At 38.4% G+C, this 24,636-nt stretch overlaps 1 protein-coding gene across 4 annotated transcripts; it reads left to right on the forward strand.

The window, feature by feature from the left end:
- The first annotated feature begins 1,071 nt into the window (after nt 1–1,071).
- LOC120732748 (NACHT, LRR and PYD domains-containing protein 3-like) lies at nt 1,072–24,551 on the forward strand. Of its 4 annotated transcripts, XM_040030549.1 has the most exons (12): nt 8,147–8,259; nt 9,937–10,027; nt 11,421–11,528; nt 13,174–13,281; nt 13,908–13,971; nt 14,931–15,159; nt 15,642–17,439; nt 17,529–17,702; nt 18,064–18,237; nt 21,041–21,214; nt 21,406–21,452; nt 23,474–24,551. In XM_040030549.1, exons 2-12 carry the CDS (start codon nt 9,951–9,953, stop codon nt 23,998–24,000), a joined length of 3,480 nt encoding a protein of 1,159 aa, XP_039886483.1. In that variant the 5' UTR covers nt 8,147–8,259; nt 9,937–9,950; the 3' UTR covers nt 24,001–24,551. The 4 variants fall into 4 exon arrangements, with proteins under 4 accessions (XP_039886486.1, XP_039886483.1, XP_039886484.1 ...); XM_040030552.1 differs by lacking the exons at nt 8,147–8,259; nt 9,937–10,027 and adding an exon at nt 1,072–1,076; XM_040030550.1 differs by lacking the exon at nt 13,174–13,281.
- The last annotated feature ends 85 nt before the right edge of the window (nt 24,552–24,636 follow it).

Raw genomic sequence — 24,636 nt, forward strand, 5'->3', positions numbered from 1 at the left:
CTCGGATGAGAGGTGAAACGTCTTCAAGAAACTCAGAGAAGTCCAGACGCTTTTCTTTCCCAGCTCCTTGGACTTCTTTGACTTAATGTTAATTGCACAGTCCGAGAAACTGCAAGCTTTGCACTGTAGGGATCAACTGTGTTTGCAAATATTGAGAAAACTATCAAATTATTATTTTTTTTGCATGTGAGAAAAAAAAAATACAATCCAAGGAAAATATTTAACCTCACATGCACAATTAAATAGCTTGAGAACAAATTCAACAACCACAGAACTTAGCAGCCACATGCATAAAGTAGAGCATTTCCATTCACTTTAACGGAATGTTTTTTTGTTTGTTTGTTGTTGTTGTTTTTTACAGCAATAGCAGATCATGGAGCAGCACAGAAGTTTGAGATTTTGACTCTGACGGACTCAAGTTAGAGTCACCGTTTGCACTGGAAGGTGGTGGCTTCCTCCTCTTCACATTTGTTGCTCCCTTGCAGGACTCCAGGCAAAGATGAAAAGTTTCTGGAAACTGTTCATTGTAACTTTCTGTCTACCATTTGTAAATACAGGAAGGAACTGCTGGATCATGCTGGCAACCCTGTTAACCACAGATCATGTTGTCATTTCATTTGATTTCTAATCACACTGCAATACACTTTCAGATAAAAAGGTTCATTCTGTTCATTTAGACACCGTCTTGAGTAACTGCAATAGAGATTAGATTAGATTAGATTAGATTAGATTAGATTAGATTAGATTAGATTCGATCCCTTGGGTGGGTTCCTCCGGGAAATTCGGTTTCCAATAGCACAGCACCGACAGAAGTTATAGAATGTGAGCAGAAATATACCATATGTACACATATATAAATACAGAGATATATATAAATACAGAGCATACAAAAGGGATAAATAGAATAAATAGGATAAGAATACAAGGGAATTGCACATTTCAAGTATTGTGAGTCTATTGCACTGTTGGATATTAACAAAAAGTATTGCACAGTGAAAAGGCACTACAGCTTAGTTGTCCCGCCCCCTTCGTCCTCCTGTTTCCCCTCCCTATCCCCTCCAGAGAGGAGTTAAACAGTTTGATGGTGTGTGGGACAAAGGAGTTTTTAAGTCTGCTTGTTCTTGTCTTTGGGAAAAGCAACCTGTCACTGAACAGACTCCTCTGGTTGTTTATGGCCGTGTGCAGAGGATGCCCAGCATTGTCCATAATGTCCAGCAGTTTCTTTAGTGTCCTTTTCTCTGCCATTGTCCCAACAGTGTCCTGCTTCATGCCAACCACAGAGCCAGCCTTCCTGATCAGTTTTTCCAGATATATCAGTTCATTTGCATTTAAGTGTGCTTATACTACATATTTGTGTTTACAACTTTCATGAATTAAACTGTGTGTTATTCTGTGTTCCTTGAAATGGTAGTGACACCTCAACTTACCCATGCAACTTTACCTTTTCAATGTTGTATCTAACAACATTGTATGAAGGCTTATACATCAAGGCTTCCAAAGCGCAGCCTCAATTCATGCTCACATCATCCGCCATGAGGATGTGGTCCAAGCTAGTGAAAAAAATAATTGTGAAAGTTTTAATGTGGAAAATCACGTAATTATGTGTGAATATCTTTGCATCATAAGTCAAGTACTTAAATGTGCTGTTTGGGGTTGTTATAAGTTACTTTTAAAGTTTTTTTCATTTTTTGTTTCACTTTATCCATACGTCACTGTATGCAGACGAGACAGACAATGCCTTGGATGAACTTATGCAGAACATTGTGGCTGGCATGAACAGAGCATGAACTGTTTTGAAAAGAGCTACATAAATAAATAAAGTTATTATTACAGGGCATTTGATCTTTTGACATAATCATATTGAAACAAATAAATAGTCTGGTCACTGATTGTTGTGCTAAAAGATCAGCTGTTATCCAAGATGCTACGCTCTGCAGTTGGTTTGCCTCTAGACCTTTCTGTATTTCTATGCATCGATCCTTCCCCTAATTCTGGCAAGTTTCTGCTGCCTAGCAGTGCCCCCTACTTCTCACCCAAACTGTTTTGTCTCTAACATTTCATTTTTGTATCTCCAGACATTAACTTTTCACACCAATCACCCCATTGTACTTGTTTAAAACACTTATCCTCAGCTTCTGAATTCTTATAAGCTCTAAAATCTTTGGGAGTTTGTTATGTTTTTCACTGCTTTACCTGCTTCAGAGCACGACCTCTCTCCACAAATCAATTCAAATTTCCTCTGAATCGGTTCCAGACTACGAACAACAGCAACAGGAGGAAAATTGTTGACACACCGCGAAGAGCAAAGAGGCCAAGCCGTTACTGAGACAGTGAGCTCAGGAAGAGTGAAAGCAAACATGTTTCCAGCGTCCAAAACAGCAGGACTCTTCCTGTGATCACCATTAAAACATTTACTGGGAAAAAGCTAGCGAGAGTCCTGTATCAAAGCACCTGATCAACAAACGCTGACATTAAAAAAAAGAAAACTTTGTGTCATTTGACCCAGCGTTTTGAGTTTTAATATATTTGAATGTTTATGGTTTATGTTTTAGTTCATGTAGTTATTTTTAGCTTATCTATTTTGTCTAGGCTGCCCAGTTATAGTTTATTATCTATTAGACTCCCCTTGTGTCTTCTCCCCTTGTGTTTATGTCTCCCGCACCCTTCATGTGTTTCAGTAATGTCATTGTCTCCCATCTTCTCCTCTTGTTTACATTTTGTGTCCCTTGTGTCTCAATTCTTTCATGGTTGATTTTCAGCAGCCATCATATTCTGTTTGTGCTTGGTTATGTCTATGTCGCCTCTCCAGTTCCCTTTTTTTTCTGTGTGTATTTATAGTGCGCGTGTTCCTTGTCACTTCGTCATGTTAAGTCCACTTGTCTCAGTCTGTCACGTGTTTCATGTCTGCGTGTTCCATGTTGTCAAGCTTGTGTCATGTCTGCGTCCGGTTATGTTTCCTGTTTTATTTTGAAGAGGTCTGGTGTTCCATGTTCATTGTGTTTATTTTTACTTCCTCTGTAGCATCATTATGTTGATTCATATCAGCTGCTTCCCCATGTGTTTCCACTTCCCCTGATCACCTCCTTTGTGCATTTAGTCTGTGTGTTTCCATTCATTTCTCGTCCAGTTGTCTGTTATCCTGCCTTGTTTCCACGTCATGCCATGTTTCTAGGGTTTTGATTTTATGCTAGGACTTCATGTCAGGTTTTTATGTTCTTGTTCATGTTTATGTTCCATGGTTTTATATGTTTAGCCTAAATTCAACTAGTTTTGGTTTTAGTTTTCTCCCTTTGCCTTTATATTATTTTTGCCAGCCTTATTAAATGGCTGTGTTTTTTTATTACGTCAAGTTTTGTCTCTTTGTGTGTCTGCACTTGGGTCCACCTCCTCACTCCACATAGTCAGCTTCTCAGCCAGACTGCGACACTTACTAAATAAATAAAATTGAACTGAATATCCCCTTGAAAGTCTACAAGAAAATGTGAATGCAGTATGACAACCATCATTAGAAGGAGGAGCAGGAGCAGTACACTCCATGGAGAAGGTAACTAGGACTAAGATCAACCCTATTCCTTAACCTTACACTAAAAAAAAGTCATAATGCGACTGTTGTTGCGATTTGACACTATATAAATAAAACAAAATTGAATTGATAAAAACTAAAGTAAAATGCAGACTTTCTACACTGGTGATTACCACCACAAGAGTGACAATGATCTTGCAGGGAAAGTTTGATAGAAGCGATAATATTCATAATTTATTAATAAATTGATAATTATTTGTTTCTTTTTCTATAATCATATTTCCTAATGACATGTATTATTCTTTAAAATTTAAGTAAAAGACCACTGGTATTTAAGCCAGTTATTGATGTGATCAATTGATGTGAAAGTGTCTTGTAGATTCATTAGGGAATTGAACTTAATCTAGTGGACTTATGTGTTGATTTCTTTATTTAGTTATTTTTTTAAAGAATCGTCAGATTGGTTGAAAGTTGTATACAGTTATATACAGGGAGTGCAGAATTATTAGGCAAATGAGTATTTTGTCCACATCATCCTCTTCATGCATGTTGTCTTACTCCAAGCTGTATAGGCTCGAAAGCCTACTACCAATTAAGCATATTAGGTGATGTGCAACTCTGTAATGAGAAGGGGTGTGGTCTAATGACATCAACACCCTATATCAGGTGTGCATAATTATTAGGCAACGTCCTTTCCTTTGGCAAAATGGGTCAAAAGAAGGACTTGACAGGCTCAGAAAAGTCAAAAATAGTGAGATATCTTGCAGAGGGATGCAGCAGTCTCAAAATTGCAAAGCTTCTGAAGCGTGATCATCGAACAATCAAGCGTTTCATTCAAAACAGTCAACAGGGTCGCAAGAAGCGTGTGGAAAAACCAAGGCGCCAAATAATTGCCCATGAACTGAGAAAAGTCAAGCGTGCAGCTGCCAAGATGCCACTTGCCACCAGTTTGGCCATATTTCAGAGCTGCAACATCACTGGAGTGCCCAAAAGAACAAGGTGTGCAATACTCAGAGACATGGCCAAGGTAAGAAAGGCTGAAAGACGACCACCACTGAACAAGACACACAAGCTGAAACGTCAGGACTGGGCCAAGAAATATCTCAAGACTGGTTTTTCTAAGGTTTTATGGACTGATGAAATGAGAGTGAGTCTTGATGGGCCAGATGGATGGGCCCGTGGCTGGATTGGTAAAGGGCAGAGAGCTCCAGTCCGACTCAGACGCCAGCAAGGTGGAGGTGGAGTACTGGTTTGGGCTGGTATCATCAAAGATGAGCTTGTGGGGCCTTTTCGGGTTGAGGATGGAGTCAAGCTCAACTCCCAGTCCTACTGCCAGTTTCTGGAAGACACCTTCTTCAAGCAGTGGTACAGGAAGAAGTCTGCATCCTTCAAGAAAAACATGATTTTCATGCAGGACAATGCTCCATCACACACGTCCAAGTACTCCACAGCGTGGCTGGCAAGAAAGGGTATAAAAGAAGAAAAACTAATGACATGGCCTCCTTGTTCACCTGATCTGAACCCCATTGAGAACCTGTGGTCCATCATCAAATGTGAGATTTACAAGGAGGGAAAACAGTACACCTCTCTGAACAGTGTCTGGGAGGCTGTGGTTGCTGCTCCACGCAATGTTGATGGTGAACAGATCAAAACACTGACAGAATCCATGGATGGCAGGCTTTTGAGTGTTCTTGCAAAGAAAGGTGGCTATATTGGTCGCTGATTTGTTTTTGTTTTGTTTTTTGAATGTCAGAAATGTATATTTGTGAATGTGGAGATGTTATATTGGTTTCACTGGTAAAAATAAATAATTGAAATGGGTATATATTTGTTTTTTGTTAAGTTGCCTAATAATTAAGCACAGTAATAGTCACCTGCACACACAGATATCCCCCTAAAATAGCTAAAACTAAAAACAAACTAAAAACTACTTCCAAAAACATTCAGCTTTGATATTAATGAGTTTTTTGGGTTCATTGAGAACATGGTTGTTGTTCAATAATAAAATTATTCCTCAAAAATACAACTTGCCTAATAATTCTGCACTCCCTGTATATCTGATAGTAAAAATAGCTAACTAGAATAACAGATTGTCTTTCCCGGTGAGTATTTCAGATGAAAGGTGGATGTTCGAAGGCAACAATACAAATCAATGAGCTGACTTTATCCTTTCTCCCTGAAAAGCACAAATTACCCAGTAAATATTTTGATGTTGAATAACCAACAGCTGCTGATGTTTTCTCGATGCTTGGTCATAGTTTGGGGGGGGGGGAGTCTAAAATGAAAGTTGAGGGTCTGAAGTGTGTGTGTGTGTGTGTGTGTGTGTGTGTGTACTGCTCAAAAAATAAATAAATTGTGTACTGCTCAAAAAATAAATAAATAAAGGGAACACAAAAATAAGACATCCCAGATCTGAATGAATAAAATATTCTTATTAAATACTTTCTTTAGTTTAATGTGCTGACAAAAAAATAACACAAAAATTATTAATGGAAATTAAATTTAGTAACCCACGGAGGTCTGGATTTGGAGTCACACTCAAAATTAAAGTGGAAGAACACACTACAGGCTGATCCAACTTTAATGTAATGTCCTTAAAACAAGTCAAAATGAGGCCCAGTAGTGTGTGTGTGGCCTCCACATGCCTGTATAACCTCCCTATAATGCCTGGGCATGCTCCTGATGAGGTGGTGGATGGTCTCCTGAGGGATGTCCTTCCAGACCTGGATTAAACATCTGCCAACTCCTGGACAGCCTGTGATGTAACGTGGCATTGGTGGATGGAGCGAGAGATGATGTCCCACAGTGCTCAGTTGGATTCAGGTCTAGGGAATTGGCCAGTCCATAACATCAATGCCTTCTTGCAGGAACTGTTGACACACCCCAACCACATGAGGTCTAGCATCTGCTTGCATTAGGAGGAACTCAGGGTCAACCGCACCAGCATATGATCTCACAAGGGATCGGAGGATCTCATTTTGGTACATAATGGCAGTCAGGCTACCTTTGGCGAGCACATGGAGGGCTGTGCACCCCCCCAAAGAAATGCCACCCTACACTATTACTGACCTACTGCCAAACGGTCATGCTGGAGGATGCTGCAAGCAGCAGAACGTTCTCCACCTCATCTCCAGACTCTGTCACATGTGCTCATTGTGAACCTGCTTTCATCTGTGAAGAACACAGAGCACCAGTGGCGAGGTTGCCAATCCTTATGTTCTCTGGCAAATGCCCAACATCCTGCATAGTGTTGGACTGTAAGCACAACCCCCACCTGTGGACGTCGGGGCCTCATGGAGTTTGTTTCTGACTGTTTGAGCAGACACACGCACGTTTGTGGCCTGCTGGAGGTCATTTGGGCTCTGGCAGTGCTCCTCCTGTTCCTCCTTGCGCAAAGGTGCAGGTAATGGTCCTGCTGCTGGGTTGTTGCTCTCCTACGGCCTCCTCCACATCTCCTGATGTACTGGCCTGTTTCCTGGTAGCACCTCCATGCTCTGGACACTACGCTGACAGACACAGCAAACCTTCTTGCCACAGCTTGCATTGATCTGCCATCCTGGATGAGCTGCCCTACCTGAGCCACTGGTGTGGGTTGTAAACGCCATCTCAAGTGATTTCCACTAGAGTGAAATCACAGCCTGCATTCAAAAGTGTCCAAAACATCAGCCAGAAAGCATAGGTACTGAGAAGTGGTCTGTGGTCACCTGCAGAACCACTCCTTTATTGGACATGTCTTGCTAATATGTATAATTTCCACCTGTTGTCTATTCCATTTGTACAGCACCATGTGAAATTGATTGTCAATCAGTGTTGCTTCCTATGTAGACAGTTTGATTTCACAAAAGTGCGACTGACTTGGAGTTACATTGTGTTGTTTAAGTGTTCCCTTTATTTTTTGAGCAGTGTATATGCCAAGCACTGATCACTGCTGCCTGTTGTGCCAAAAAGTAATTGCCTGCCAAAAACTGATTTCCAATGTCACTTTTTGGCACAACACCGTACTGTAGATCAGTAGGACGTGGAAACGTGACGTGGAAGTGACGTGGAAACCAGGCAGGATAAAAGACGATTGGACGAGGAATGAATGGAAACACACAGACTGATCTAAACACAAAACATTATGCCATTAAAACTAGCAAAATCGGGAGTTTTAATGTTTCAAATAAGAAGCGGTGTCGTGGTATTTTTAAATTCTGTTTTTCATTTCTGCTTTAAGATGAAGCTTAAGCTTGTATGTAGCTATATATATGTACCCGCTTCTATGCTCGTGCTGCCTTCACTGCCAATCGTAATTAGCAGTTATCAACATATAAATACGTATTTTTGTATAGCTGTAACTGAATTTTCAGGGTAAAGCTTTATCAGAATATATTTTGATATAAGAGCCTAGTCGTTCTCGTTGATGCCGAAATCGATTAGATGACTAAGTTTACACGAATTCAGCTTTTAACAATAATACAATGTTGAAATAGAGTATGAAATACTGAGTAGCTTCCCCGCCTGAAAATGATTTATTTGTAGCCCATATTATTCTCCTTCTTCTAAAGGGTTATATTAGTCTGCATTTTTCTGTAAAACTCTACGAACGTTTCAATCATTGGATATAGAGGGAATATCTCTTTAAACAGCACGTAATCAGCTGACTTCAACTGCACGAAATCAGCTGACTTCAACAGAACTTCACACTTTCGCTTCTCCTTTTTCGCCACAACAGGTAACTCGGTAACATATAAAAGGTAGGTCAGCAGAACTGCTGTTCAAGTCTGAGGTTACGTCTCATTTCCACTGTATCGAAGTGTACGGCGTCGTTTAGCGAGTATATACAAAATACGGAAATATCTCTAATAGTTTGTCTTTATTATCCAAGCAAACTGAAAACCATTTCGACTACATAGCCGAAAGGACGTAATTAGAAAGCTTTATCGGGAAAATTTATTATTTACTTGATGAAACTGGTAATAAAAAGCAGACAAACACCTTGTGAACATCAGTATGAACCTAAGAATTGATCGGGGCCCGCTGTTGTTTTCCTGTCGGACTAACTCTACCCTGGTGATCATAGTACTTAGATAACACGTCATGCAATTTAGTGCTATGAGGAAGTGAAACTAGAGCTGGGTTAAAAAGGACTACTGGAAGCATACAAGGCTGACAGGCACAGGCATCTCCTTTCCGGGGGATGGGTGTCGGGGGGAGGTACTTAAAATATGAGCACATATTTTCAGCATATAACTATTTCAGTTTGCGTTCAGGAAAGAACACAAACTACTCACCCATCAGAACATCATCTTTTAGGTTTTGCACTTAGCAAAGTCAGTGACAACACTGCTCGAATCCAAAGCCCTGGCACTGTACTTATCCTGCTCTCTTTTCACCTCCCTCTTTTGAGCATCAGTGTTATTTACAATCATCCATCTCAGTCATAGATAGCTATCTTAATCAGATGATGGTGGAATGTATCGATTCAAACTGTATTCAAACAGTAGCAACAATGACGACTTTGACTGGCAAATAATATTGATTACAGCCGCTGGCAGTTCAATAAGGCCAGATTATTAGAAGGAATTAAATAAAGATTTGATTAGACTCCGATGGCTCCTCACAGAGTGAAATCTCAGTGGTGATAGGAATTGAGGCAGGGCCCTCTGGTAGATGCTGGTGGTGGTGAAAATAAGATGGAGGCTTGGATGAAATGACTTGTGTGAGGTGGGGAGGTGGGTTGCACATAGGTTTCTGCAAGGGAAAATCAAAGATGAGCAGTGTGATTTAAAATATGGTGCTTGGAGGGTAATTGGTTTTAAGAAGGTGTGCAGAAAGATGATTGGAGAACAGCAATGATGCCAGCATTGAGTTTTACAGTGTGGGGAAGTGGAAGTGATGTAATGAAAAAGAGAATGTTGGATTAATTCCTGTATTCTCCTAAAAAGTCCTAAAGCCAGGTATAATGTGGTCCAGGACACACACACTCACACTGCCTTAGCACATCAAACTCCACTCACTGTATTCCCTGATGATCAGTTTACTGAGTTTATTCATTATTGAGGGAATACCAAAACAAATAGTACAAGAAGAAAACAATTAATAAAAGACAGTGCACAAATGTGTAATTATGTAAGTGCACTTTTGTATTTAAGTGTTAATGTATGTGTTTTGTCACGTGTTCATGCGTGTTTATTGAACTGTCTTATAATGGCAAAAAAAAACAATATTCATTTGTCAGCTGGTACGTGATGTGTGAATCCTGCATCTCCTGCTAGAAGCTGGAAGAACAGGCTGTTGTGTGACTCTGTCACACAACAATAATTTAAGGAGGTTCATTAGGACCTAATGAACCTCCTTAAATTATTTAAAAACCCTGTTTTGAGCATGTCCTGATAATAATGGAGCATGTTGGGTTTGGTTCTTTTGTAAAGGTATAAACTGTCCTATGAGTCAGTCTGAGGAAAAAGATGAGGGACTGCTGCCCTCAAATGAGGAACATGGCAGCCAGGCAGAACTCGAGAGGTAAGGTGGAAATTTCTTTCAACTCAAAATCCTCTGATTTAAAGTTTTGGAAAATGTTTTGTTAGGTTGGGATTGGGTATTTTTAGAGACTGAATATAGATAATGTATATACTATTATGAATTTGATCATTCAGGGAACTATAGAAGGGATATTTGTACTTAGAAATGTAGGAAATAGTCAAAGCCAAATACTTGAAGTGATACTTTTTACTATTTTATATGGGTCCTTGGGTCCCATTCTGTCCCTTGTCCTTGTCCTTTTTTTTTTTTTTTTCTTTTTTTAGCAGAGTCCAATCTAGCCTTTCTATTCTTAAGGCTTGCAGAGTGGCTTGCACCTTGGAGTTGAACCCTCTGTATTCACTTTCACGTAGTCTTCTCTTTATGGTAGACTTGGATATTGATACACCTTCCTCCTGGAGAGTGTTGTTCACTTGGTTGGTTGTTGTGAAAGGATTTCTCTTCACCATGGAAATGTGGTCTTCTGTAGATATCCAGGTCTTTTTGTGTTGCTGAGTTCACCCGTGTTTTATTTCTTTCTCAGCATGTACCAAACTGAAGACTCCTAATATTGTAGCAATTTCTTGGATGTCTCCAAAAGTTGATTCTGTTCATTTGGATATAGCTTTGTCAGCTACGTCCAGATGAACAGAATCAGCTTTTGGAGATTTACTTACCTGGATGATTGAGCATGCATCAAGGAATTTCTCAGATGGGTTTTTTCTGTTCTTAACTGGAATATGTTTCAGTAAACAGAAAACAAAACTTGTGTCAGTATCACAATATATATGAACCTAATTATATATAATGAATATTTCTGAAAGCCGGTGAATGGAATAAAATGTATTAAAAAAATGTTTATTTATATCATGAAAGATAAGAATGCAGTAAATCAACAGAGTTATATATTGTTTCATACTCCATGTCCAATATGCTCTAAAAAATAATTCATTTTTTTCAGTAAAACTCTTCACATGGATGTTAAAGACATTACATTGGTTAGCAGTTAAACATGTTGGTAGCATTCTTGGACAGATGTATATAACCTCGACTTGCAAACTAGTTTTCTGTTGTCACATCTTGACATTTTCAGAGCACACACAAACCAGAGTACAAAAGTATAACCATAAACTGAATTAAAACATGAAGCATGTTGAAAAATAATATTCAAAGTAATATATAACAAAATATGAATAGTAAGTAATAAATCACTTGGTGATCATGAAGTAAAACATCAAATCTCCAACATCCTAAACAGTATAAGGTATGAGGTCAGTACCTTTCCTCTAATTTGTCTGGCTATGTATGGTAACTAGTACCACTTACCATTTTCCTGTCAGTGACTGAAGTCTATAGAACTCCCGTGCGACTTTTTTGTATGGTACATTTCTTTCAGGACTAAGCAGGAACATTCAAACTCAACTTCACAAAGCTGTGTATCCATGGAGAGCCAGAGATCCAGGGATTACCCGATTAGTTTCAACCAACAAGAATCAGCTACAGAGTAAGTCAGCAAAGCAGTTTTAGCATAACTGTGAAATTATTATTAAAAGATCTATGTTGTTTGCTTCTCTTGCCATCAACTGTGTCAGTCAGTAAGCACAGACTTCCTGAGGCAAGTGCCATGGGCTCCATTTAATGCTTTTATTTTTTTATTTTTTTTTTTAAATGCATATTTGTTTTAATGTGTTCTGTCCCAAACTGAATATGTTGTGTTGTTCTGTTATGTATACAAATATGTCTCCTCTTTGTATGTAGAATAAATTTGTTCTATTATTCCTTTTTCTTTGTTTTAAACACTTTACAAAGCCAGAATCTAAACTTGCCTCTGTCTCAATATGTAATGACTTTTTGTTTTAATTTTCATGACTGTGGATAACAGCTCATTCAAATCAGAAATCTATTATTTCGGAATATTTACTTGGATCAATCAAAAAATCAAATCAAGAAATAATGTATGGTACTCAATGTTTGAAAAGTATGTTCATTAATATTCCATACTGATTTTGACCTCCTATACCACAAATTACTGCATCAATACAGTGTGACCTGGAGGTGATTAGTGAGTGGCATTACTGATGTGTTATTTGACTCCTTAGCACTATAAGAGGGACATGATTTAGTAATCATCAACAATGAGTCATGTTGTGCCCACAGGGGTCACCAGACAGTGTCAGAGGGGTCCACCTATCATCAGACAGAATTGGACTCCATATTTTTGTACCAAACTGTAGATTTTGTCACTCCTAATCTTGTAGCAATTTCTCGGATGGCTTTTTATAAAATATTTTTTATCAGTTTTCACTCCTTAAAGATGGTTTGTTAACCTGAATGGAGAATTCCTTTGACAGCATGTTCTGTTCACAGCAAAATCTTCCAAATGCAAGCGCTACGGCTCAAATCAACTCCAGGCCTTTTATCTCCCTAACTGATCCTACATGACATAACGAAGGAATTGCCCATCCATGCCCATGAAATAGCCTTTGAGTCAATTGTCCAATTATTTTTGTTCCTTTTAAAAAGAATGTGGCACATGGTAAGGAGCTGAAACTCCTAAATCCTTCTTCCAATTTGAATGTGGATACCCTCAAATGAAAGCTGAGAGTCTACACTTTCTGTTCATGTTTATTATATAACTACAACTGGGATATGTTTCAGTAAACAGAAAACAAAACTTGTGCCAGTATCCAAATAAATATTGGCCTAACTGTATATGGTGAATATTTCTGAAAGCCATTGAATGGAATTAAATTGATTAAAAATTTTAAAAACATTGTTTATTTATATTGTGATGGACTGAGCTGAAAAAGCAGGAGTCGTCACAGGAATTATTAGAAAAATAGGGTTTCCGTTTATTTAACCCAAAAAAATCATATTTACAAAAGTAATAAATGTTGAGCTCATAAAAGACAACAGGGTTGCAACACTCACTTGTTGAAGGTTGGATGATTCCAAGAGACAGCATGAGGTCCACCTCCTCCTTTAGCTCCACCAGGAAGTGTTCTGGTATCCTGTAACTCAAACGCTTCACAGCTGCATCAGGTCTTAAAACAATGTCATGCTCCACCAGACTTGTGGAGCATGACATTGTTGGAGCATAACTAGTAACACTTATCCTTTGAATTTTTTGTGTTGTCCATTTCTTTCAGGACTAAGCAGGAACAATTAAACTCAACTTCACAAAGCTGTGTATCCATGGAGAGTCAGAGATCCAGGGATTACCCGATTAGTTTCAACCAACAAGAATCAGCTACAGAGTAAGTCAGCAGAGCAGTTTTTAGCATAACTGTGAGATCGGTATTAAGATCTATGTTGTTTGTTTCTCTTGCCATCAAGTGTGTCAGTCAGTAAGCACAGACTTCCTGAGGCAAGTACCATGGGCTCCATTTAATGTAGCTTCTATTATTTTTTTTTAAATGCACATTTGTTTTAATGTGTTTTGTCCCAAACCAAAAATGTTGTGTTGTTATGTAACGTATACAAATATGTCTCCTCTTTGTATACAGAATAATTTTGTTCTCTTATTCCTTTTTCTTTGTTTTAAATACTTTATCTAATCTAAACTTACGTAATGACCTTTTTGTTTTAATTTTCATGACTGTGGCTTATGGCTCATTCAAATCAGAAATCTATTATTCCAGAATATTTACTTGGATCAATCAAAAAATTCAAATCAAGACATAACGTATATTACTTAACATCTGAAAAGTATGTTCATTAACATTCCATACGGATTTCCATCTTCTTTACCACAAAATACTGCATCAATACAGTGTGACCTGGAGGTGATTAGTGAGTGGCATTACTGATGTGTTATTTGACTCCCTAGCAGTAAACCTGATGCAGTTCCCTAGCAATAATTTTAGTCATGTTTTGCCCACAGAGGTCACCAGACGGTGTCAGAGGGGTCCACCCATCATCAGACAGACCTGGACTCCATATTTCTGGTTAGTAACTGTATAAGCAACCCTCTGTAAATAAATAAAAGAAACAGAATACTTTAACTGGTCTAGTTCACCAAAACATATTTTGAGTGTATTCTGAGAGTGTGTGGTGGAGGTCATGATCCAGGAAATCTTCAACTTCCGCATTTTGCAGAACACTGAGAAAAACTGGGGACATTCAGTCCATATGAACTATCTTCCACGCTTCTACTGCTGAGTCAGCAGTAGGAAACTGGCTGTGGCCTATTGTGGTGGCACTTACACAACCAGATGGTTGACACTTCATGTAATGTAATGTGGGCTCCTTCTTGGGGGGGGGGGGGGGACTGAATGAGTTTAACCCTGAGTTCCTGAAGTCTTAGGATGTTGTTGGGCCATCTTGATTGACATAGCTGAACCTTTCAGGATCACATCTTTTTTTTGATGTTGCCCTTTTGGTGTCATCAAGTATTGACCTCTACTTGAAACTCAGTATGAAATGGCTGGAATGAGAATTTGCACCAAGTCTAAAACAGTTTTTCTTATTAAGGGTTTAAGGGGAAAAGTGTCCACTCCAAATTGGGGAGGAGCTGTTTCCCCAAGTGGTGGAATTCAGGTATCTTGGGTTTTGTTTATGGGGGGAAAAGTACAGAGTGGGATTGACAAATGGCTTGGCACAGGGTCTGCAGTGTTTTGCACCAGTCTGTTGTGGTAAAGAAAGAACTGAGGTGAAACTATTTTGCATTTTATACCATCAACTTTACAAACAAACTAAAAGAATAAAAGAATATGTACATGTGGGTGGAATGAGTTTGTATACATGGCTCTTACCTAGATTTAGAAAGAAGATAGAAAGGAGTCAACTGAAGGTACATAATAATACATTTTGGACAGTGGTCTGTGAAATGAAGAATCAAAGCTTTTGACAGAGATACATTTCTGCTTCTGAAACTGAAATTTAATCGAGTATTATTGTATTACAGGTTGTTGAGGAGAACATTGTTACTTTTGTGAAAAATGAGCTGAAGACATTCCGTAAATTGCTGAGTCCAGATTACCCAAAATGCTTGGAGAGTCAAGCTAAGGAGGAGGAGATAAATAATAGTGAAGATGAAGACCAGATATGGAGGAGCAGAGAGGCTTTTCTGAAAATCACACTGCAGGTCATGAGACGAATGAAACATGGAGAGCTGGCTGACTCTCTGCAAAACAGTAAGAGGTTTTTAATACAGTAGATGATTCATAACAAACATACAAGCCAAGACAATTAAAATCTGAGGTGCTGAAAATCTTCTATACAAAACATTACATCTTTAAAGGTCTTCTTAGCTATGCATACTATCCAAGAGTATATCAAGAGTTTCTGTCTGGGTAGTAGAAATCACATTTTTTTCTATTAGTAAAATTCTTTACTGAATCACCCAGTGAGTGATTCAGTAGTGACAATAAGTTGATTATTTTGCTTATAAAATTTGGGATTATTTCAATATCACATGTGTATAAAATTAACATGTGGACCAAAACCCCCCAAAAGAAAGGATTTTCTACCATCACATTAAGAGATAAATGTGGCTTTGTTTGTGTCAGCTTTTTATTATTTTTCTGTCACCTAATTTGTCTTTGGTTTAAAGTAGGGAAATTGAGATGCCTGTACCATGATCTAATTTAATACAATTTATCATTTTTCTTGTTAGGAGCTTCTGGGGCCATGTGTCCATATAAACTCAAATCAAGTCTAAAGAAGAAGTTTCAGTGTGTGTTTGAGGGGATTGCCAAAGCAGGAAATCCAACTCTTCTGAATCAGATCTACACAGAGCTCTATATCACAGAGGGGAGATTTACAGAGGTCAACTCTGAGCATGAAGTCAGACAGATTGAAGCAGCATCCAGGAAATCAGATGGAATTGAACCAAAAATCGAACGAGAAGACATATTTAAACTCTCTACTGAAAAAGATGAACCAATTAGAACAGTCATGACAATGGGAGTGGCTGGCATTGGGAAAACAGTTTTAACACAGAAGTTTGCTTTGGACTGGGCTGAAGGCAAAGTCAACCAGCATATCCAATTCATATTTCTATTTTCCTTCAGAGAGCTGAATGTGCTGAAAGAGGAAAGGTTTAGTTTGGTGGAACTTGTTAATCACTTCTTTCCTGAAATGAAAGAAGAAGGAACCTGCAGGTTCCAGGATTTTAGGGTTTTGTTTATCTTTGATGGTTTGGATGAGTCTCGACTTTCACTGGACTTCCACAAAACTGATATCCTGACTGATGTTACAGAGTCCACCTCATTGGATGTGCTACTGACAAACATCATAAGTGGAAAATTGCTTTCCTCTGCTCGTGTCTGGATAACCACACGACCTGCAGCAGCCAATCAGATCCCACCTGAGTACGTAGACATGGTGACAGAGGTTAGAGGTTTCAACGACATGGAGAAGGAGGAATATTTCCACAAGAGATTTAGTGAAGAAAAGCAGAGAAGCAGAATTATTTCCCATATCAAAAGGTCACGAAGCCTTCACATCATGTGCCACATCCCTGTCTTCTGCTGGATCTCTGCTACAGTTCTGGAGAAGATATTAAAAACAAAAGAAGGAGGAGAGCTGCCCAAGACCCTAACTGAGATGTATATTCACTTTCTGGTGGTTCAGTGCAAACTGAAGAACATCAAGTATGATGGAGGAGTTGTGACAGATTCACACTGGACTCCAGAGACCAGAAAGATGATCGAGTCATTGGCAGAACTGGCATATAAGCAGCTGCACAAAGGAAACCTGATCTTTTATGAATCAGATCTGACAGAGGGTGGCATTGATATCAGAGCAGCCTCATTGTACTCAGGAGTATTCACACAAGTTTTTCAAGAGGAAAGTGGATTGTACCGAGACAAGATGTTCTCCTTTGTTCATCTGAGTGTTCAGGAGTTTCTTGCTGCTCTTCATGTTTATCTGACATTTTTCAATTCTGGAGTCAATTTGATGTCAGAAGGAACTTCAGTGTGGTCCAGACTGTTTAAAGCCAAACCTGATTCACTATCTCTCTACCAGAGTGCTGTAGACCAGGCCTTACAGAGTCCAAATGAACACCTGGACCTATTCCTGCGCTTCCTCCTTGGTTTATCTTTGGAGAACAATCAGAGACTGCTACATGGTTTAGTGAAAGAGACAGAAAGCAGCTCACTGACCAATCACAAAACAGTCCAGTACATCAAGAGTAAGATTAGTTCCACTTCCTGTCCAGAGAAGAGCATCAACCTGTTTCATTGTCTGAATGAGCTAAATGATCATTCTCTAACAGAAGAAATACAACAACACTTCAGCTCAGGACGTTTGCCCATAGATAAACTGTCTACTTCTCATTGGTCAGCTTTGGTCTTCATCTTACTGTCATCAGAAGAAGAGCTGAATGTGTTTGACTTAAATAAATACTCCACTTCAGAGGAGGTTCTTCTGAGGCTGCTGCCAGTGGTCAAAGCATTTACTAAAGCTGTGTAGGTTAAAATACCTGTATAAATCAAATGTATAAAGGTGTATAAAAAGATCTGTCAGTTCAAATACTTTTTGTTGCAAATACTTTTAGGGTGAGTTGCCATGACCTGTCAGAGAGAAGTTTGAAGCCTCTGGCCTCAGTTCTTAGCTCCCAGTCTTCCAGTCTGAGAAAACTAGACCTGAATTACAACAACGTACAGGATTCCGGAGTGAAGCTGCTATGTGAAGGATTACAGAGTCCACACTGCAAACTGGAAACACTCAGGTTAGGATTAAAAGAATCAAATAGTTATTTAAAACCTGCTTTAGCATTAATACATGTCATCAAATGTGAAATCAGTAATGTAATTTCTTTATTATAATGGACTATTATCAGATTAAAACATGTATGTATGTATGTATGTATGTATGTATTTATTTATTTGCAATAACTGGCTCTTTAACAGGGTCCACTGTTGTTAATGGTGCTAATGTAATAATAAGTGTGATTCTATAATAACTGTAACTTAACAAAATATCTTTCAAATGCTTATCTTTTTTTTTTGGCAGTAGTGGAAAACGGCTGCATATTAAGGACAATGAGTTGTTGTCATCACACTATTTTGTTACTTGTTCCTTTTTTTTAGTCTTTGTTGCTGCAACCTGTCAGGAAAAAGCTGTGAGGCACTGGCTTCTGTTCTCTGCTCCAAGCCCTCCAGTCTGAGAGAGCTGGACCTGAGTAACAATAACTTGGAGGATTCAGCTGTGATGCTGCTCTGTGAAGGACTAAAAAGCCCAGAATGCAGACTGGAAACTCTCAGGTCAGGATACAGCCATTTGTTCAGCCTCTTTAAAAATGATCTAGGCAGAAAAAAAAATCATATTTTCATATGTCTCCCCCCCCCCCCCCCCCCCCTTTTTTTTTTTTTTTTTTTCATCAAACCTTTCAGGCCAGTATCAAGGGGTCACCTTTTCAGTTATTGCAGGCAAAATTCAGGAAAAGATAGTGAATGCACAGGTTCATAGACACCTCACTGGTAATAACTTGTATGAACAGTTTCAGTCTGGCTTCCATTCATTTCATAGTACAGAAACAACTCTAGTAAAAATAACAAATGACTGGAGTCACAGTGAGACAGCAGCTTTTGATACTGTCTCTCACCACATCCTTCTTCATAGATTAGCATCTATTAGGATCAATGGTACAGCACTCGCCTGGTTTACCTTATATCTCTCTGGCTGCTCACAGCTTATTCAGTTGCTCACTCACAGATCACTATCTACTCCAGTTAATTGTGGCTCTATCCTAGGTCCTTTCTTTTTTATTATCTCCTACCCCTAGGTAATATTTTCAAGAAATATAACATCCAATTTTACTGCTATGCAGATGACACCCAGCTCTACTTGTCTTCCAAACCCACAGCTACTCTCCCACATTTCTGATTGTTTAAGTGAAATCAAGGTTTGGTTTACTCACAACTTTCTTAAACTTAATGGCAATAAAACAGAATTTATTCTAATAGGCACCAAATCAAAACAGACTGAAGTTCCAACCAGAAGTTTTTCATTATCCATTAATAACTCTGTTGTCACACCTTCCCCTCAGTTTAAGAGTCTTGGTGTGATCCTTGACAGCACTCTTTCCTTCACAGCACATATAAATAATATCACGCCGTCTTCAGATTTTCATATTTGTAATAACCACCTTTGTCCTTCACCCACTCCAAACAGTACCACCATACTTGTCAATGCTCTTGTCACATCTCATTTAGATTACTGCAATTCTCTTCTCTGTGGTCTACCTCATAATCTCTCCATAAATTGCAGTTAGTTCAACATACAGCTACTCATTTTATATTCTGAATCAAATATAATGACCATATAACACCTGTTCTTAAACAGCTCCATTGGCTTCCATTTCACCTCCGTGTCAATTTCAAGATGCTTCTTATTTTCAAAGCGCTTCATAACCTTGCACCCCCATATATATCGGATCTTCTCCATATGCGCCTCCTCGCACACTCCGCTCTTCTTTAGCTTCCCTTCCATCGGTTCCACCTGCTGCCTGACTTCCACAGGACTCGGTGTTTAGTTGTTCTGCCCCAGGACTTTGCAATGCAATTCCACCAGATCTCTGGACTACCGCTCTCAACTCTCTCACCACTTTTAAATCACATCGTAAAACCCATCTATTCAAAATTGCATGGCCTTGTGATTCCGTCTTAATCTATTTTTTACCTTGTTTAGCTTTTATACTTTCATGCTTTTAAAAAATAAATAAATAAATAAATTTCATTTACCTTATGTTTTTTGTACTATTGTAAGGTGACCTCGAGGGTCTTTAAAGGCGCCTATAAATAAAATGTATTATTACTACTACTACTACTACTAATACTACTAATAATAATAATAATATTACTACTACTACTAATATTATTATTATTATTATTATTATTATTATTATTATGCCCTGACTAGGAGGCCAGAACACAACACGAGATAGGCGTCCACTTACCAAACCCAAGCAGCCACAATAAACAAGTTATCTGCATAAACCAATGTTGTATTTATTATTCAGCAAATTAACAGGAATCATGTCAGGATTATTAAATCCTCACGGTGAGATAAGGACAAAACAACAAAACAGAACACAAGCTCAGAAAACCTGTAAGTATCAAATCAACAACATAGTCTTAACTCCAGAAGGTTAAAAGTTAACAAAAATAAATGGTGGCTCAACCCTACCCACTCCTTCCCATATGGAAAAGATATATATAAATCTTATAAAGTTTGTATCTGTCTTGTGTGAAACTTGTATGAAAAGCATACAAGAGTGAAAACAGATGTAAGATCCCTTGAAAAATTATATAAATGAAACTTGTATGTTTTGGATACTTACTAAAACAATATATGAAAGTAATGAGAAAGTGGCCACTTTCATGAGTAAATCATATAAGCCTTATATGATTCACTATATGAAGTAGGCCACATCTTATGCAAGTCTTTTATAAGTTTTTACTATTTCTTTTCCATATGGGTTATCAGTCTTACATAAGAGATTTTCTCACTCACTACGTGCTTATACACCTCTCTGCATTTAGTTATTAGTTATTGTTAATCTCTGGCTTTCTTCATGTCTTTTGTCCTGTCTTCCTCCCCCCTCACACCAGCAGATGGCCCTGCCCCTCCCTGAGCCTGGTTCTGGTGGAGGTTTCTTCCTGTTAAAAGGGAGTTTTTCCTTCCCACTGTCACCAAAGCACTTGCTCATATCACTTAGTCATGATTGTTTGGGTTTTCTCTGTTGTATTATTGTAGGGTCTACCTTACAATATAAACCATTGTGATTTGGCATTGTATAATTAAAATTCAGTTGAATTGAAATGAAGTCAAATAAAGAGACTGATTAAGTGCAATTGAAAGTCAATATTTGGTGTGACCACCTTTTTTGTTTAAAATAGCCTGAACTGTCTTTTGCAGGCTTTCTTGTAATTTCTTTAAGTAGTTTTAAGGAATAGTTCCTCTGGCTTCTTGAAGAACATTCAAAGCTCTTCCTTGTGTTAGTCTTGACACTTTTTTGCTGTTTAGACTTCAGAAATCTCTGTTTGTGTGTTTTTGTGTGTGTAGGCTGTCAGGATGTCTGATCACAAAGAAAGGCTGTGCTTCAGTGGCTTCTGCTCTAAATTCTAACCCAGCTCACCTGAAATTGTTGGATCTGAGTTACAATCATCCAGGAGAATCTGGAGTTAAGCTGCTCTCTGCTGGAAGAGAGAATTCAAACTGGGCACTGAATGATCTCAGGTATGAATAGATCAAGGTGTAAATTGATTTTCTTTAAAATATTTCAGAAAAAACAAACATAAAAATGAAACCAGACTAATTTCTAAGCAGCTAAAATTAATTTCTCTTAATATTATGATTACAAAAAACAACAACTTTGTCCACATCAATCCTTGTTAATTGCTGTTAATTGCTTTTTCAATACCTACCAGGATTGAACCACGTGGATCACAGTTCTTAAAAACTGTTCTGCAGAAGTGTAAGTATGCTCTTTTTTTTTTTTTCTTCCATTAAATAAAATTACAGCACTGGTTGTTAGTGTTAAGTGTTAACAGTCTTCAGGTTATTTCATTTATGTAATTTTGTGGTATTCAACCTACTATCATGGAACTGATTTAACTAATTTCTAACCAAAGACACAGTGAGTTTATTTCTATAATGTACCACTGCAGTTTACCAGCATCACAAACAACCAGGGCAAACACTCAGAGCTTTTTGCCCTGATTTGATATGATATACTAACGAACAAGCTTTTCAAGTCAACATCATATATCTTTTTTTTTTTAATATATATTTTTATATACAGTGGAACCCCGACTTACGAATACCCTATTTAACGAAAAATTCAAGTTAGGAAGGCACTGAACGGCAGTATTTCTGCCCGTGTTACGGCAAAATGCCCGAGTAATGAAAGCCACTGGCTCTGATTGGCTGAGCCTACAATGCCCACAATGCCTTCTGAGTCCATTCTATCCGGTCAAAAGCTTTTTCAGCATCCAGAGAAAGCACCAAACCACCCATGTTCCTTTGCTGAGCAGCTTAATTAGATTGCGAAGGCGCCTGACATTATTACAGGAATTACGGCCTTTTATAAAGCCTGTTTGATCTTCTTTAATAATTACAGGCAGGATAATTTCGAGTCGGGTAGCTAATATTTTAGAAAGTATCTTCCGGTCCACATTTAGAAGAGCTATCAGTCTATAAGGGGAATGAGACTGCACACTTCCCCTTCTTCAAAATAAGAGAGATATTAGCTTCCCTTAAAGTCTGAAGTAATCTATTATGAAATAACGAATAATTAAACATATTAAGTAATGGGTATTAACAGCTTACTAAATTAATATAAATAAAATAAAATATAAAATTCCCTACTAAAACCATCAGGTCCTGGGGCTTTTCCCTTCTTTAAAGTTTTTACAGTGTTTAGTACTTCCTTTCTAGAAATGGGAGCATTAAGGGTGGTCTGTTGTTTTGTTGCTATGGTAGGCAGATTGAGCCTGAAGAAGAAAAACTTGTGTTTCTCACAGAAAATCATTAATCTAATAAACTTAAGAGATGTATTTCAACAGACATTTATGGTATGTGAGAGAGGCAAAGCTAGAGGGAAGAGAGGAAAAAAATATATAAATATAATAAATGTGTATGAATGTGAATAAAAGCCTGAGACACTGCAAATCCATTGTAAAAAGTAACTTTGTTGGCAATACCCAAAATAAGATGCATCCTTATGTGGGCTGTATTAAGCTTATTCTGATAAAATCTCCACCTTATACAGCAAAGTATTAACACTTGAAGCAGAAACATTCTTAACCACATGAGATATACTTCTTTATGTTGTTAAACAGAGAACAATTAACAGTAAACCTTTCCACATCTTAGCAAACCTTTTTTTTGTGATTTATGCAAGGAACTGTTTTTAAATGTTTCTTTAATCAATTTGAGAATAATGACAGTTATATCTAAAATCGGACCAGCAATATATCCAGATATGTGTCAATCTGTTCTCTCCATCTGTTTGTGTATGACCAACTTAAAAATTTGGGATCTGAAGTTTGACACTATGTGGTTGGTTCTAATATTTTAGCTAATAGTTGCTTTCTGTTCATAACTTTTCTTAACAATCCCAACTAATGCATGTGTTATAGTTTTCATGTCTGCCCATGTTTGATTGGGTTTATGCAAATGCAGACATTCACATGCTTGATCATTTTTTGTAACTGCATGGACTCATCCTCTGAGTTCAAGGAACATCTCTGTATTCAAACCCATGACAGAGTATAATTACCACTTGAATTGTGAAAATCTTACGCTAGCCCTTAATTGAAAGTAATTTCAGCTTTTTCCTAAAACCAAGTCTTAACCTTCAAACAGGCCTTTGACTCCCTGGAGATGATTTATAAGTAAATCTGTAAAGTGCACCTAAAAAAGCACGTGTTGCAATCTCCCCAAATTGAAACAGCATCTAAGACAAACTCCTGTTCTGCTTTATCTTTCCTTCAGATGCCCGTAAACTCACACTGGACCCAAACACTGCAAACAAAAACCTAGTAATGTCAAACAACAACAGAAAAGTGGCAATGGGTAGACAGAAGCAGTCATATCCTGATCACCCAGAGAGGTTTGACTACTGGAAACAAGTGCTGTGTACAGAGGGTCTGTCTGGTTGTTGTTATTGGGAGGTTGAATGGGAAGGACATATTTACTTAGGAGTGACATACAAAGGAATCAGGAGGAAGGGGCAAGGGGATGACAGCTGTCTTGGATGCAATGATCAGTCCTGGACCCTGATGTGCTCTAATGGTGGTTACTCTTACCAACATGGTAACAAAAGAAGATCCATCCGTACAACTGCTACCAGCAGAACAGGGGTATACCTGGACTGGCATGCCGGCACTCTGTCCTTCTTTAATGTCTCCTCTGGCAAACTGATCCACCTCCAGACCTTCCATACTGAATTCAAGGAGCCAGTCTACCCTGCTTTCAGGGTCAGGACTGATCCATTTAACTCATCGCTGGCTTTGTGTTAGATAAATCTTTAAATCTGTTTGGAACTCATCTTAGATGCAGTAGGGCGACAGATCAGGGCCTTAGTTTAAAGTCACCAATGCTTTTCCAGTAGCTGACCATTCAGCAAGTCTGAGTAATTAATCAAAGAGGCCTGCTCTGGCACAGAAGTCTCAAGCAGTTGAGTCTAGCTAGGGTTAGGTCACACTAGTTCAAGTTAGCTGGCCCACAATTCACAGCCTGAAGTTTAGCTGGCTTGTGGGAACATTCATGAAGTGAATGTTCGGCTTGGAGCTGGCTGCGGTGTAGGACCTTCGAGAGGCTGGACAACAGCATCTTCATCACTCAGTACGGTGGCGATGAGGTTAGAGCACTGGGCAGCTTGACTTTGGCTGGCTGTGCAAGTGTGGAACTTGCTGGCTCCAGCAGCGAAGATGTGGAGCTCGACTCTTGAGGTGTGGGTATGAAATTTACAAAGTCAGCCATTTATTCAATGACGTTTCCTTGTATATTTTGCAAAATTATCAGAATTCTGAACTTCAAAAAAGTAATAAATAAATTGAGAAAAAAAATCTGAATTGTGAGATTATTCACTCAACCATAGCGAAACTGTAAATTTTGTACAAGTTGCACGAAGTTTCTGTAAATATACTGTAACT

This window comes from Simochromis diagramma, unplaced genomic scaffold, assembly GCF_900408965.1.
Source record: "Simochromis diagramma unplaced genomic scaffold, fSimDia1.1 OVJJ01000361.1, whole genome shotgun sequence".
In the NCBI taxonomy this organism is placed as follows: domain Eukaryota; kingdom Metazoa; phylum Chordata; class Actinopteri; order Cichliformes; family Cichlidae; genus Simochromis; species Simochromis diagramma.